This window comes from Neophocaena asiaeorientalis, unplaced genomic scaffold (genome assembly GCF_003031525.2).
Source record: "Neophocaena asiaeorientalis asiaeorientalis breed wild unplaced genomic scaffold, Neophocaena_asiaeorientalis_V1.1 scaffold59, whole genome shotgun sequence".
Lineage (NCBI taxonomy): Eukaryota > Metazoa > Chordata > Mammalia > Artiodactyla > Phocoenidae > Neophocaena > Neophocaena asiaeorientalis.
The window spans coordinates 11,715,933-11,731,699 of record NW_020174268.1 but is presented as its reverse complement, the minus strand read 5'-3'; the positions used below and the strand labels follow the sequence as shown (position 1 = coordinate 11,731,699).

The 15,767-nt window shown below is 42.9% G+C and overlaps 1 protein-coding gene across 3 annotated transcripts in view; it reads right to left on the bottom strand.

The window, feature by feature from the left end:
• Positions 1-15,139, bottom strand: part of SMAD9 (SMAD family member 9) — a 23,027-nt gene extending 7,888 nt beyond the window's left edge. The window contains exons 1-3 of one of the 3 annotated variants that reach the window (XM_024755657.1): positions 14,501-15,136; positions 9,004-9,261; positions 5,151-5,372 (exon numbers count right to left, since the gene is read on the bottom strand). In XM_024755657.1, coding sequence (XP_024611425.1) covers positions 5,151-5,372; positions 9,004-9,261; positions 14,501-14,912 — 892 coding nt within the window. In that variant the 5' untranslated portion in view covers positions 14,913-15,136. Of the gene's footprint in view, positions 1-5,150; positions 5,373-9,003; positions 9,262-14,470 lie in introns of all 3 variants that reach the window. The other 2 variants (XM_024755656.1, XM_024755658.1) reach the window with 2 other exon arrangements.
• Between the last annotated feature and the right edge of the window lie 628 nt (positions 15,140-15,767).

The following is a 15,767-nucleotide window of genomic DNA, read 5'->3' as shown; positions in this document are numbered from 1 at the left end:
AAAAAAAAAAAAAAAAAAAAAAAAAAAAAAAAATAGTGTGAACATTTTCTCATGAAGTACTCTTCAATGCCCTGTGTAATAACTGCAACAGTATGACATTCTGTGTTAAAATTTTTTAGGATTTGCTTTTTCAGGGATGAGAAACCTTATACACATTCAAAGGCAGAATGGAAAGGACATTTTGAGACTGGGAAACTAAATCCATTGGGAAAGAAGCAATCCAAAAATCACCCTGAGGACTTCCCTGGTGGCGCAGTGGTTAAGAATCCACCTGCCAATGCAGGGAACACGGGTTCGAGCCCTGGTCTGGGAAGATCCCACATGCCGCGGAGCAACTAAGCCCGTGCGCCACAACTACTGAGCCTGTGCTCTAGAGCCCGCGAGCCACAACTACAGAAGCCTGCGCGCTCAGAGCCCATGCTTGGCAAGAAAGAGAAGCCACCACAATGAGAAGCCCGCGCACCACAACGAAGAGTAGCCCCCGCTCGCTGCAACCAGAGAAAGCCCGCGCACAGCAAGGAAGACCCAATGCAGCCAAATATAAATAAATATATTTTTTAAAAAAATCACCCTGAGGTGCAGACCCCCCTTCTAAGGAACTGACAAACCAAACCCTTGCCTCAGGATAATTCCTTTCATAAAACATGGAAGCATTACTAGGATTCTACAGAACAAGCTGAGATGTGCAAGAAAATAAAGATTCATTAAAAGGTGAAAAACTAATTCCAAAAGCAATTCAGTGATTTGGAATCTATGATAATTATGTTCGGGGAAGGTCTTGGTTTGCCTCAGTAAGTTTAATCCCTGGGGCTAATGCCTCAGGAATTATAATCACCCACTCCTTCTCCCGTGAGAGGAAGAACAGCCAGCAGCCAGGACACACACAGCATGTCTGCAGCTGCAAAGGAGAAACCTCCCTGTCCTGCTCCAAGTGTCCTTTCACATCAAGACCCCGGCACAGGCTCATTACCAAGGTCAACAGCTCTGACTTCAGTTACAGCACAAATCGTAGGTGCTCAGAAATGACAGTGCTATTGATTAGGATTATATTAAGTTGTGCATTTCTAAGAAATGTAATCCAACCTCAATGACCTTGAGAGCAGCACACATATGTCCATGCAGTCCATTCAAAACTGCGGTTTTCCTCATTATTTGGAAATCGGGGCCATCCTAAAAGCCACTCTAAAAAAGCAGGCACGTTTTATACTCCAGTGATCCAAATTGGCTATTCCATCACTTCCAAAACATCAAAAAATAACCTTTGCTTTATTTTGCGCACAGATAGGTATGATATGTCAGCAGTTCTTCATCTTTTTTTCTGTAAAGATCCTTATAATCCTCCGATGAAGCTCTGTGTGACTCAGTGAGGTACTCCTTTTCTAGAATATTCTTGTGGGGAAAACACAAAATCTTCTCTGATTTACATTTTTAAAGTAAATCATTGTAAAATTTCATCACTTTAGTACTATGAGGGCCTTATTTCAAGATCTCAGAGGTGATTCTGACATATCATGCCTGCAGCATATGATAAGTATTTTCATTCCATATCGAAAGATTCAACTCCTCAAGTGCTGAACTAAGAGGGGCCGAGATGAAAAAGCAGCAGGGTCCCTCCCCTCCAGAAGGGAGCGACTGGACCTTACAGCCAGCCATGGGTGCAAACCCACATCACTCGTGGGACCATAGGTACGCCACTGAATTCTCTGGCCTTCCATTGCCTCATCCATAAAATGGGACTAAGAAATCCTAACTTGTAGGGCGACAATAAAAATAATATGAGTAAGAGTCTGCCAGGGTGCCTCACACATTAGGGAAAATCAGTGGGGGCAGTATCAGTCATTTGAAAGGGTTCAAGTGGTCTTCAAGGAAGAATATGGACAGACTTCATGTAGAATGCACTCTTCCAGGTTCTTCGAAGTCCTGCCTCTGCTCTGACACTGAAGCAGCAGACCCCCACCCCGCCCCACCCCCCGCTATTCTAGTGCTGACTAGCCTATGGCTATTTAAGGCACTTGGCCAGAGAGGTCAAAGCAATAGATTTGTTACTGTTGTAAGGGCACAAATGAAGGCTTGGTACCAAGCCTGCTGCCCCACAGTGCATTGCATTAGACGGAAAGCAGGATGAAAGAGCACGGGTGAGTCAGCATAAACCATCGCCGCCACAGAAAACAACTCAAAGTACATACACTGCTGACCGGTGGTGGCATGAACTTTCTTTAGAGGACCAGCCATCTTCCCTAACTTAAGTGGCAAGGAACACAAACCGGAAGTGACCTCAAAGCAAGTGATACTACTGAGGGGAGAAATGGCCCATAATTAACCATAATAAAAAGATTTTTTTTTTGTAGATACCTTCCACCTTTGCCCCCCCGCCGCCTATAGTCTCATCTCGATGTAACAGCCAGGGGATCCTTCTGAAGTGAAAACTCAGATCTATAAACTCCAACTTAACTCCATCTTCCTATGTCACACAGGCAAAGTTAAAGCACTCTCCATGGCTTCTAGGCCCTGAGACCCGGTCCTGTCCCCTCTTCTATGACTTCCTCACTCCCTTGCTCACTGTTCCACTCACTCTGACATCCCTGCTTTTCCTCACTATGCCAGGCAGGCTTCAGGGCCTTTGTACCTGCTGTTTCCCTTTGCTTGGAAAGCTTTCCCCGCTGCTACCGACACTGTCGATTCCCTCTTTAGCTCTCTGCTCAAATGTCACCTCCTTAGGAAGCCTGCCCTGGCTACCCTCCCCATTCCCTTCCCCTCCTTTGTTTTTCTCTGTACAATTATCATTTGACGTGTGTGTGTGTGTGCACGTGCGTGTATTATTTGTTTGTCTTTCCTTAGTTGTAGGTAATCCACAAAGCCAGGGATTTTTGTTTTGTCTTGTTTGTTTCCCACTGCTGTATCCCTAGTGGCAGAACCGTCTGGCTAAGATTAAATGCTCAGTAAATATTTGCGAGATGAATGCATAGCTGTGTGGTCTGTCTCTAGCAACTAGCTCCACAGAACACGTTAACTTATTCACTAACCTCATGGTGCATTTGGCTGCAAACTTACTCAGGCTGGTGCTCCAGGAAGCCATACAGCTCAGAACCAGATAATCCATGGGGGCCCCTGATAGAGAGTCCCCTGACCTCACAGAAACCAGTAGCTCTTGCTTTGAAATATTCCATGCCATGCTTTATGGCATGGCTTGTAGCCCCTTAAAAAAATTATCTTTGCACCTTAGGATAATTCCAAAGCAGCTTTCTAAGAAAATTGTGCCTTTGCCTTGGGGACCATGTTGAGGGTGGAGTACCCTTCCATCCAGGTGAGCATTTCCTAGGCTTGCTGGTTTTTGTAACAGGTCACCAGTCCTGGCTCTTGCTCCTATTTTTTTTTTTTAACCCTATGGATTATCTCTCAGTTACTAACATGACACCAACCTTCCACATCTGTCCATCCACATCAGCAGCACCTTGAACAAACTACTTGCAGAAAGTTTCCCAGAAGGTATTTAACAGTCCTTGCATATTTTAATTCTATTTTTAGATCAAGTGGCATAAGTAGAAGTCCAATATGCAGACCTATCTGTAAAGCCCTTTAGCAAACAACTCTACAACATTACGTTTCAATGTTCTACCTTTAGATTTCACCTGAAGATTCTTATAAAAATCATTTAAAAGTAAAACCATACCTGAGATATTTACGATTTCAGTCAAAATATTACTTCCTTTGAGAATGACTATGTTTCCTCCTTTGGGATAAAAGTTACATTGCAGATTAAGTTTCCTTTTTCCGACCTCCAGAGGAAAAGTTTAATCACAATCACAATGGTTACAATTACAATGGTAACTCTTGGAGATGACATACCTGTATTCTTCTCTCCCACTCACCCCCAGCTCCTGATTTTCTATTTTTCATTTATCATTTCACTGTAAAGGTTTCTTGTAAGCCACCTCAAAGCTACTATGGAAAGATACAGGATAAAATAAACAAAGTAACTTTTGCCATTAAGAGTCAACATCAGTGAAGGAACTCAGCCTGTCTCTAGTCAATGGTCTGTAGGTTTACAACAGGAGACATTTAGGACGTATGTTAGGAAGAATACAGGAAGCATCGTAAGTGAAATAATGACTCTCCCCTGGAAATTTGAAATAAAAGGCTCGTGGCTACTTCCCAAGGTGGTATAAGTGCTAGATGGGGAGAGAAAAGATCAAATGACTCTGAAGGTTCTTTACACCTGTGATTCCAGAGTAGAATACTGGACAACCAGGCACCATTCAGACACTGCCAACTATTCGAATAGAAAAGAACTTAAAATCCTCAACGAGGCCTCATGCTCAGCTGGGATTGATCATGCCAATGAGACAGGCTCCAAAAGCATCACAGCCAGACCCCAGTGAGGCCTGTGCTTATTCGGCTGTTGTAACAAAGCCTGGACACAAGAGAACCCCAATCACCTACCAAAGGCTTCCTGACATTAATAACTCAACGATTTTTTAAACTGCCTGGCTTCTCAGTCTCTAAAGGTAACTTCACCTGATATAAATAATCATCCAGCCAGAACTCCTCTTCTTCAGAAGTTATCCTATTTAGCATTTCAGGCAATTCAAAAATAATTCATAATACTTCTCTTCAATAATATCATCCTGGGACTTCCCTGGTGGTCCAGTGGTAAAGAATCTGCCTTCCAATGCAGGGGATGCAGGTTCGATCCCTGGTCGGGGAACTAAGATCCCACATGCCGTGGGGCAACTAAGCCTGCGTGCCACAACTACAGAGCCCACGTGCCCTGGAGCCTGCATGCCACAATTAGAAAAAACCCGCATGCCACCGCTAGCGAGAAGCCAGCACGCCGCAACTAAGACCCGGCGCAGCCAAATAAATAAATGAATAAAAATAATAATTTCATCCTGTTCTCATATTTATCATCTTGTTCGTCCTCCTAATACCCACCCTACACCACCCCCCAGAAGATGCTGTGCCGACCTCAGAGGTACAGACACTAAGGTTACAAGACCTCCCATGCTTTTCCCAACAATATCCCCAGAATGGTCTCCCAGATCCCAGCCCTGGGATCGTCCCACTAGGTCATGCAGCCAATCCATGGCTTGTTTCTATTTCCACGTTTTAGCTCAGATGAATATAGGAAGGAACTACATATTTGCTTTTACCCTTTCCTATGTGTCTTCTGGTATTTTCTATCGTTGAGTTTCTGTTTACATTAGAAAGAAGTCCGAGACAGAATCTGTTCCTGTTATTTGAAGGGTCTGTGAATCCATCAATAAGCACACTTCGGGAGGAAGCCTGGAACGTCTCCCCAACACGGTTGTTCAGTTCATAGTAGGCGACTGAGCACCAGTGCTGCGGCTCCTCGTAGCAAACCGGCCGAAAATCTGAAAGAAAACGGACCAGACAGGACATCACTACCGCCACGCTCGTGCCTCCCAGCTCACGACTCCACCAGGAAACTGCGGTTACCGCTGTTCACCAGAAAGCCGGCTGCAAGACCCAGGAGGCTGCTGTGTGATCTTTACAAACCTGCCTCTTCCACGGAAGCTGCTGGCAGGTAGCTCATCTGGTCCATGTACCTGTGCACAGGGGCCACCGTCCTTGTGATTCTCCCATGGATGGAGGCTTTGTAAACATGTTTACTAGAATTGAGGGGCCAGGCAACAGCGATATGAGTGGATCCATGTAAACTTCATCCCCCCGAAAGGAAACACAGCTAAAAGGAAGCTGCCAGGTCACCTCATCTTTACAGACGACAGCATCTTACTGTTGCAGTGCCAAACTGAATCCCCGTGGCAAAGAGTATCCTTTTCTAATGATCTAAAGCTGAAAAAAATTTGTTCGAATATGTAAAAATCAAACCTAAAACACTGCATAGGATTTTATTTAAGAAAGAAAAAATAATGTCCACATAGACTCACATTCTCCTTTGTGTACATATGGGATAATTATGGCATAAAAATATTTTAAAGGGAGAGGTCTATTTCATTAGGAAATCCATGAATGTTATGTTTTCACCCCAAATTTTTCAAAGTTAAGTTGCCACTAACCCAAATTTGGTGGGTTTTTTTCTTCGCCCCTCACACTCTTTCTCTGCCTTTCTATTGATTATAGTATCTTTCTTTTCTTTGAATATTCTAGTAATTCTTGTGTCTAGAGTGTGTTCCTATATGCACTAAAATATGAACTCACAAAACAGATAAATTAGGGGGTTATTATTTGATTTCCAAATGGACCTTCACTTATGAAAGAATTCCCTCTGAGATACTTTAGATAGTAAAGCGCTTTGACCCTCCCTGCTCGGCATGGTTCCTGGAACTGCAGCCACTGCATCACCTGGGAGCTTGTTAGGAATGCAGATTCTTGGAAAGCACCCCAGATCTAGGGAATCAAAATCTGCATTTATACAAGATCGCCACGTGGTCTGTATGAACATTAAAGTGGAGCAATATTTATCTAGCCTATTACAGGACACAAATAAAATTATGTAAAAGCTATATACATATTTTGAAGAGCACTCCTCTAAGCCAAATGAAAGACATTACTATAAACTTATTATAGTAAAGAAACACAAACGGGACAAAATTACTGACTTCTTAAATACCTAATTCCATACTAAAACATCCAGAACTACAGACTCGTAAATGTTCGGTTAAAATTTAAAATTTACTTGTTCTACTAACCAGGATAACACACAAAACATTCACTCTATGGGACTGAGGAATGCCAAAGTCAAAATGCGAAACCATGCTATCTGCCCTTGACAACACTTATGAAACAGCAGGCTGGCACGTTTTGTTTTCTTTTGCTTTTTTCTTTGTTTCCCAGAAGGGAGGTGGTAATAGGAAGTACTCTTGGAAAACAGCTACATTTGGCCGTTCATCTGCCAAGTGACCTCCGTTAGGCACTGACAGTACTAAGTGACTCTCAGCTGTGGCATCTATAGGTCAGGCATTCTGGGTCCCTGGGGCTTTGGCGGCATTATAAGGTGGGGGTGGTGTGTCAACTAAAAGAAAGCAGTAAAACAAAGGAACATCAAACTGATAGACTACACAAGGACAGCTTGAGTCAACCCTTTCTGCCGCTAAACTCCCGGCTTTGGTGGACAGTGTCACTGCTAACAGAAAGACCAGTAATGTAAGGGGGCCATTCTAATGGTGACACTGGGACAGTCCTCCAGGAGAAACTGGTTGTCCTGAGGCCCTCACTAGAGGGTTGATTCGCTGTCCCTCTGACTTATGAGTTATTATTGGGTTCAAATGACTTCATGATGGGACCTTCAAATCTAGGAGCTATTCTCCTAGCTTTTCTCTATAGTCTGTTACCTGGCTTTCAAAACAGAGAACGCTAAACATTCTTTGAAGTGAATTTAATTTTCAGTTCCTCTGGTGCCATGGATTGTACAATGGCCAAAGGGAAACTCGGACTCAACACAGTTCAAAATATGGCCCCCAAAACACAGAATGGCTGAAACCTGATTATAAGCTTGTGCCCAAGGCATGCTAAGAAGGGCTCTTCTCCCCAGATGTCAGTTTTATGATCAGATGATCATAATTAGGCAAATGGTATGCAGTCAGTTGATAACATGTTATCAGAAATTAATTCAAAACAGTAAAAACTCCTGAGGCAGAGAGAAAACTCTTTATCAAGGACCTCAGAACAAATGATTCCTTCTGTTCACATTCCTCATGTCGGTTCAAAATGGTCTTGTTATGTTAGCAGTGGAGTTCAATGGCATTAACTCCACTGCTTTTGTTGAACTAAATTGTCCATCCAAGTAGTTCTCACACTTAAGTGGGCATAAAAATCGTCAGTGGAACCTGTTAAAATGCAGATTCCTGGGCCCACCCCCCGAAATTGTGAGTCAATAGATCAGTGGCTGGATGCAGCCATGCAGGTTTTAACAGGCATTGCTGATGATTTTAATGCACGTGGTCCATGGACCACACCGCAGTGCCAGTGATAAGGCATTTCCCTAATAGAAAATGAACTACAACCCTGGTGCAAAAGTTATAAAGGGGACCCTTTTGTAAGTCCTTGAGTCAATCTATCTACAAAATTAAGGGGCTGAACGTAGAGTTCATATGACCCATCAGTTCCATTCCTAGGTATGTACCCAAAGGAAGTAAAAGCAGGGACTCGAACAAATACTTGAACATCAATGTTCATAGCAACATTACTCACAAGAGCCAAAGGTAGAAACAACCCAAATATCCATCAACCAATGAATGGATATTTTTAAAATGTGGTATATCCATACAATGGACTATTGTTCAGTTACAAAAATGGAGCAACTGATACTGCTACAATCTGGATGGACTGTGAAAAACACCGTGCTAAGTGAAATAAGTCAGACACAAAAAACCCCACAAATATTGTACGGTTCCATTTATATAAGGTACCTAGAACAGGCAAATCCACAGAGGCAGAAAGTAGATAAAAGCTTACCAGGGGCTAGAGGAAGACGTAATGGGGACCTACTGCTTAACAGGCACAGAGTTTCTGTTTGGGGTGATGAAAAAATTTTGGAAATAGATCGTGGTGATGGTTGCACAACAGTGTCAATGTACCTGATGCCACTGGATTGTACAGGGATAAATTGGAAGATTGGGATTGACATATACACACTACTATATATAAAATAGGTAACTAATAGGGACCTCCTGTATAGCACAGGGAATGCTACTCCATACTCTGTAATGGCCTACATGGGAAAAGAATCTAAAAAAAGAGTGGATATATGTACATGTATAACTGATTCACTTTGCTGTACAACTGAAACTAACACAACACTGTAAATCAATTATACCCCAATAAAATTTTTTTTAAAAAAGAAAGAAATTGATAACTGCTCCAAAATGGGTAGAGTCCTGATCTGGTTAGGGTGGGCAGGGTCCAACGGCCCGCAGGAAACTGCTGTGTGAACTACAAGTGGCAGCGCTGGATTTTACGATGGCCCCGCCTACACAACTGTGTAGGGTACTCGTATCCCGGGAGACCGCGGCTTCCACTGACCTGAGTGCTGGAAGGGGCTCTCCGGCTCGGAAGGGCTTCCCGGGGAGTGAGGGTAGCCGGCTGTGCACGGGGACTGCGGGAACGGGGGCCCGGGCGACGGAGGGAAGGCTGGGCACGGAGGCTGCTGGAAGGAGTCGGGGTAGGTGGCGTTGTGCGGCATGAGCGGCTCGCTGTGCAGGGACGCGCTGCGGAACTTGGCCAGGAGGCTCAGCTGCGGGTTGTACTCGCTGTGTCTGGGCACGAGCACGGGAGGCAGAACTGGGGGGAGGAAGGAACCAGTACGTTAGAACCTCGGCTCACCCGCCCAAAGGAGAGTGGGGGCGGGCTGCTTTTCGTCTATCCATTTTTGGGTGATAAACTCCTGTTTTCCCTTTGGGAACCACCTGTCCACCACTCTGTGTGCTCATCGTGACACTGTCCACGAAGGTCCCATCTCCTCCTCAAAAGACAGCTTGGGAATCAAGCTGAAGCAATGGTTTCTCTCCTCGCAGCCAATTAACGAAAAGTTTAGCAGAGAATCGTTCTGATGTCAGCGCTCTAAAAATTGCCTACTCATTCCCATCGCAGAAATGACCAGAGCTGCCCTATTACCTGGCCTTCTGGAGACCTGACTGTTCACTGCTTCCTTTGATTCTGCCAATAAAGCGGTTTTTTGTTTGTTTGTTTTTTTAGTGCAAAATCGCTTTCTATTGCTCACAATGAAACCCCAAGTCATGACCAGAATATTTTTACTTCAGAAACCACAGTGAATTACTTAGATGACCAGCCTAAATTTTTAGGCTCCGTACGGCTGCTTAAGTAAAAACATTCTACTTGCCTTTAGCAGAAAGGCTTAAAGGTAACTAAAAGTTATAAAGTAAAAGATAAACAGTGAGTAGTAACAAAAGTGAATAAGTAGAAGATAAGCAGTGATAGAGAACTTATACATAAAGTCTGTTCATTTTAGTATGTTTCCTTCTGGGTTCCATACTTTAAAAAGAACAATTCGCTCCTGATTCTATACAAAAACAGGAACAGATGCAATTCTCAAGGGCAAGCATTGTCCAGGCATTCCTAGCTCCTCCTGACTTCTAAAGTGTCCCAAGGCTTGGCAGAAAGAAGCTATTCCATGAAGTATTGTTGAGGGGTGAGCTGGCACCAACATAAGTTCCAGAAAGAGAAGCAGGGAAAACAGAGGGACGAAGTGATCAAAGAAATACTAGGCAAAAATGTCTCGGAGCTAAAGAAGGATCTATGTCATCAGATTGAAAAGAGCCACAGAGTATACAGCCTAATTAATGAAAAAAGATCCAGACCTAGTCATACCATCTTGAATTTCAAACATCTAAGGACGAACTGAATATTCTAAAAGCTCCCAGAAGATCACCTCAAAGTCACGTACAAGGACATGAGAAACTGATTTATTACTTCCCATCACCGATGCTGGACAGTAGAAGGTAATGGATCAATGCTCTTCTAAGGGGGAATAATTCTTACCACCAAATCCCACAATGGAAACTAATAGAATAGCCAAAAGAATAATATAATTAATATATTAACTTATATAATAATATAATAGAAACCAAAATATAGGTTGAGAAGAGGAAGAAAGGAAAAAGATAATATAAATTAGCTAAATCTTCATCTTTTATGTTAGTCAATGAAATTAGCTAAAAGTGATAAATTTGGAAACATGTATATTATCTAGAGTTATCTTCATGTTTTTTTTAGTAATAATAGAGAGAACTAGCAAAAGAACCAAGCCAGAATGATTAAAAGAGCTTGCTTCTGGAAATGGCTGAGGTAGCACTTGTTTCAAATCACACTATGGATTTGTTATCACATGCAAGTATCAATAAAAACTTTCATAGAAAGTAAATGTTTTGGAGTAAACAGACAACAATTACAATACAATAACAATAACATCCATCACGAAGTCCACCATTTACCCACTATCATACACTTACCTCTTCTTAACAAGCAATAATTTTCAGTTCTACAGGTAGAATATAAACTCCAACAGGTAGATGAAAAGTTTTAAGTGAAACCACTACAGATATGAGGGTGGCAGAGAAACAATGATTTCTTCCTCCTTCAAAAGCCAGTATTTGTATATGCCTTATGACATGATAGAACAAATACTCAACATCACCGTGCAAAAATAACCTGGATGATAAGCCATTCAATTTCCTTTTATGTAATCCATGAATATACAGGCATACAAAAATGCCTTGCCTCATGAATACTCTGAAAGTGAGGGGCTGACATAGTAAATGACATATGACTTCTTTTCCAGTGATGCTTCTTGATCACAGTGTTAACAAAGATCAAATAAACACTCATTTTTCTTTTTTGGATGAAGAATTCAGATACTCACTGTGACTTCAGTTCTAATGTAAGATATCTACAGTGTATTCTTAGCATTGATAAACAGACTCCCTCATATCTGAATGCAGAGACTTTCACTCCACCGTGGCCTGCAGGTCTGAGGCACCAAAAGAAAAGAAAGGATGCATTTTTCTTTATTGAGGCAAATATCTTGATAATGTGTTTCTATCATCTGGGTAAAACCAAAGGCAGTGAAGATTTGTAAGGAAAACTGATGGTATCATCCTGGTTGTAATTCAGCCTGACAAGCTCAGTTTACCTTAGGTTTGCACTGATCATATTTGTAAATACTTTCACTCAAAACACAGCTGTCTTAGCCCCTTAGGGCTGCTATAGCAGGTATACCATAGACTGGGAAGCTTATAAACAACAGAAATTTATTTCTCACAGTTCCAGAGGCTGGGCAGTCCAAGATAGGGGTACAGCCTGGTCAGGTTCTGGGGAGAGCCCTCTTCTGGGTTGCAGGCTGGCTTCTTCTCACTGTGTCCTCACATGGTAGGAAGGGAATGGGGTCTCTCTGGGGCCTCTTTTATAAGGACACTAATCCCACTCATGGGGGTCTAGCCTCATGACCTAGTCATCTAAAGGCCCTGCCTCTTAATACTATCACCTTGGGCATGAGGTTCTCAACATATGAATTTTGGGGGGACACAGACATTCAATCTATAGTAATAGCTATTTCTAATTACTCAATTCTATTTCTGCATCACAACTGCTGCTTGCAAATATGACCTAGTGAGCTTACAGACACTGGTCTCAATGTGATGCCACCTTTTAAATACCACACTATCTAAGCATTACCCTGGGGGCAGATAATGGAAGGAGTTACTGCTTATGAGGAACTGCAGAGCAAAGCTGAAAAAAGCTTTTGTATCTTTTTCAAAAGTCATGTGGTTCTGATAGAGTGTGGGCATTTTACACGGAGGAGAAATTATACTCCTGAAATAACCTCCAGTTGCATGAAGAAAAATCATTATGAGCCATGAAAACATTTTTGCACGGCTTCTACCAGACGCAAGCCACACAAAGTGAGGTCTGAGGACTGGTGAGATTTTACCAGCTGCTGGGTACCAGTCCGTGGAAATACAAGTACTGAAACTGAGAGTCTGTGTTTAGAAACTTTAACGGCCACTTGACAGAGTAATTTTATATCTGTTGAAATGAATAGTAAAAAATATTGAGCTTGTATTTTCTAAGTCTTTCAAAAGTTTCATCTGCCTAGTAATTCATTTGTATTGCAAAAATACTGATATTTGAGGGATTGGAAATTTTTTAAAAAACTGGTCCTTCACTACAGATAGTTTGAAAAGCACTAAAATTGATTATTTAAGTGGTTGTGTGAGTATAAAGAAAATCAGAATTCAGCCTTCAAGGTTCCTAAAACAGGTGGTCAAAAGATGAGAGATTTCAAAGGCAAAACTTCAGCTTTATGATAATCAGGGACCCAGCAAACTTGGTGCACATTATCATCTTCATTGTTCTCCAAATACTGACTTTAAGCACAGCCAGAAAGGTAGATGCAAAATATGCCTTTTTCTATTAAAAGATCAAAGTTAGGAATTAAAAAAAAAAAAGGTATAGCTTAAACATTACCTTAAAATCAATACAATCTTTGCCCATCTTTCATTTTGGAAACTCAAACCTAAAACATGATGATATGAAATCTACCTGCCATATGTAAAAACATTCACACTATCATTCCTGAAAGAACCTCACATAATATGAAAACATGAAATAATCCTTTAAAATTAGGGTTTCAAGCGTTCAAAAGGAAAGCCAGATACATTTTACAAGATACTTCTTACAAGACACATTTTATAACTACATTACTCAGGAAGAGAAAAATGATTGCTTGATAAATATTTTTCATGGGATGTATTCTGAATGCTTAATATAATTCAAATCTTAGAAACAAAAGAGAAATCAAGTCATTTCTGTCATAAACTCATTGACGACATTTTTTTTAAAGTAGGCAAAGATAGCTCAGAGAGAAGCAGGAAAGAAGAGGACAAAGCAAAGACCTACACGATCCAAGGGAAAGCACACCACATTCACCAGGAATGTGGGCCTTTCTCATCACAGTCTCACCCTGTATCCGGGGTGATGTGACCCTGAGAAGCATCCACGTTCAGGCAGGTGACTTCCTTGACAACAGTTTAACAGCATGATAGTGGGATTTGGGAGCCTGAAAGGTCACCTCACTAAGACTGCTATAGGCTGGGCATGACTTAGCCAGGACGGCTGCAAGGTTAACTGAGCCTGGGAGGGGGCCAGGAGGCAGGCTGGACTCCCCCCACCACCTGCCTTCCTACCTAGAACTGCCTCGTAATGGACATGGGCCAGTTCCCAGGGTGCACGTGCCAGCCCTTTGGTCTCCTGGAATGGGGCAGATGGCCAGTCAGGGAGAGGAAGCTCCCACAAAAACTGCATCCATCAAGCCATAGGAACACTCCATCCAAAGAGAAATGTAGTCAAATTGTTACAGCCAGTGTGAAGGAATGAAGAGCAACACCAGACTTCTCCAAAAGGGTGTGTGTGTGTGTGTGTGTGTGAAATATAGATACACACACACACACGTGTGTGTGAAGAGTTTTAGGAACAACACCTTCCTATATTTAAAGCCATATTTAAGAACAGCCACCAATCTCCCCTAACCGCCACTATGTTCAGTCTTGGAAGGGTTTCCAGCAACTCTTTCACTGGCTGTTTTCAGACCCAGGCAGGAGATATGTCCACTTACTTGAGCTTTGGGGAAAGTGCAGCCTGTTTAGCTCAGCACAGCTGAGTGCAGGAAAGGGGGATGGGGAGGAGGATGTTTATTTTCTTCCAGTTGATCATGTCGAGGCCATATTAAGAGCTTTCAAGAACTGGATGATGACTGCAAAATGCATCAAAATAAAACTGCATTTTTCAAAATCACACAAAGCTTACACGTATACTGAAATGAAAATATCTTCTGTCTAGATTGTTCTGACTACAAAATTTGGATCAGTTCCTGCAAATCGAACCTCCCTCTCTTCTCTCCCTCTCTCGCGGGAAGGGGGGGTCCTTCTCCTGCCAGTGCCCCATGTAGTCCACCAACTGAGACACACCCTCTTACCTCTTACAATGAACCATGAAGGAAACCCACCTGGCGTCTCCACACGGCGGTAGTGGTAGGGGTTAATGCACACCTCTTTCTGCTTGGAGCCAAATGGGAACTCACAGCACTCCAGTGGCTTCAATTCATGGTGAGACTGGAGATCGGGCCAACGCCACACTCGGCAGTAAATGACGTGGGGCAAACCCTTGCGGTGGGACACCTGCAGCCGCCCGTCCAGGGAGCGGGGAATCGTCACACACTTGCTGGGTTGCCCTGGGCAGCTGAGCGCCCTCTCCAGCTCATCCATGGCTCCTTTCTTCTTCTTTAACTTCTTCACTAATGAGTCCACCGCCTTTTCCGCCCATTTTTCCTCTTCATCTCCTTGCTTCCAGCCGAGCAGTCTCTTCACTGCTGGGCTGGTGAAGGAGAAGAGGGAGCTGATGGGGGTGCTGGAGTGCATAAGAGAGGGACCACAGGCGTCCAGTGCAAAGAGGAGCTGGACCCAAGGCCCTTCACTGCCTGCAGGGCCCGAATGAAGTGAGCAAGGACGCCTCCCGGGATGTCATAGGTACCAACTCTCCAGGGACGTCATAGGTCTTCCCTTTCTTCCGGAAGTAACTGTGACCAATGCGGGCTGGAAAGGGGGTTGACTTTCTCCTAAGCCCTGGGATGGGCTGGCCAACTCTGAAAAACACAAAATAAGACTTCAGTGAACTTAATCAGGATAATTTTCAGAAAAGGTTAAAGGTTGGATGTAAGAGGGAAAATATTCTTCAAATGTTCTAGACTTGAAAACTCTCAGTCACCTTTGACTCTTCCCTCTCCTTTATTCCCTATATCCAAGTCTTGGTAATTCTGCCTTCGAAGTGTCTTTCAGATTTTGAAGCTTTCTCTCCATTTCCGCATATCTGAGCCCTGCCCCGCCTCACCACCCACCTTGATCGCTGCAACACCTCTGAAGGAGCTCCTCTCTTCCAATTCTAATCCATGTACTACCAAATACAATGTTTCACATGCCATTCTCCTACTTGAGGAATTACAGTGGCTCCATGGTCTCCCAAGTACAAATGTCTCTGCTTGGGTTTCTAGGGTCTTTTCCCAACATGCTTGTGCCTCTTCTTTTCGAATTTATAGTTTGCACAAGTGATCCATCTTCACTGTACAAAAGATATAAAAGTGAAAAATAAAAAATTAGGACCACTGATCATCTCACCACTCATATATTCTTCCAAACTATTTATAGGATAGTGGTTCTCAAAATGGGACCCAAGGGAGTCCCAGAGTCCCTTTCAGTGGGCTGTGAAGCCCTCTCTTT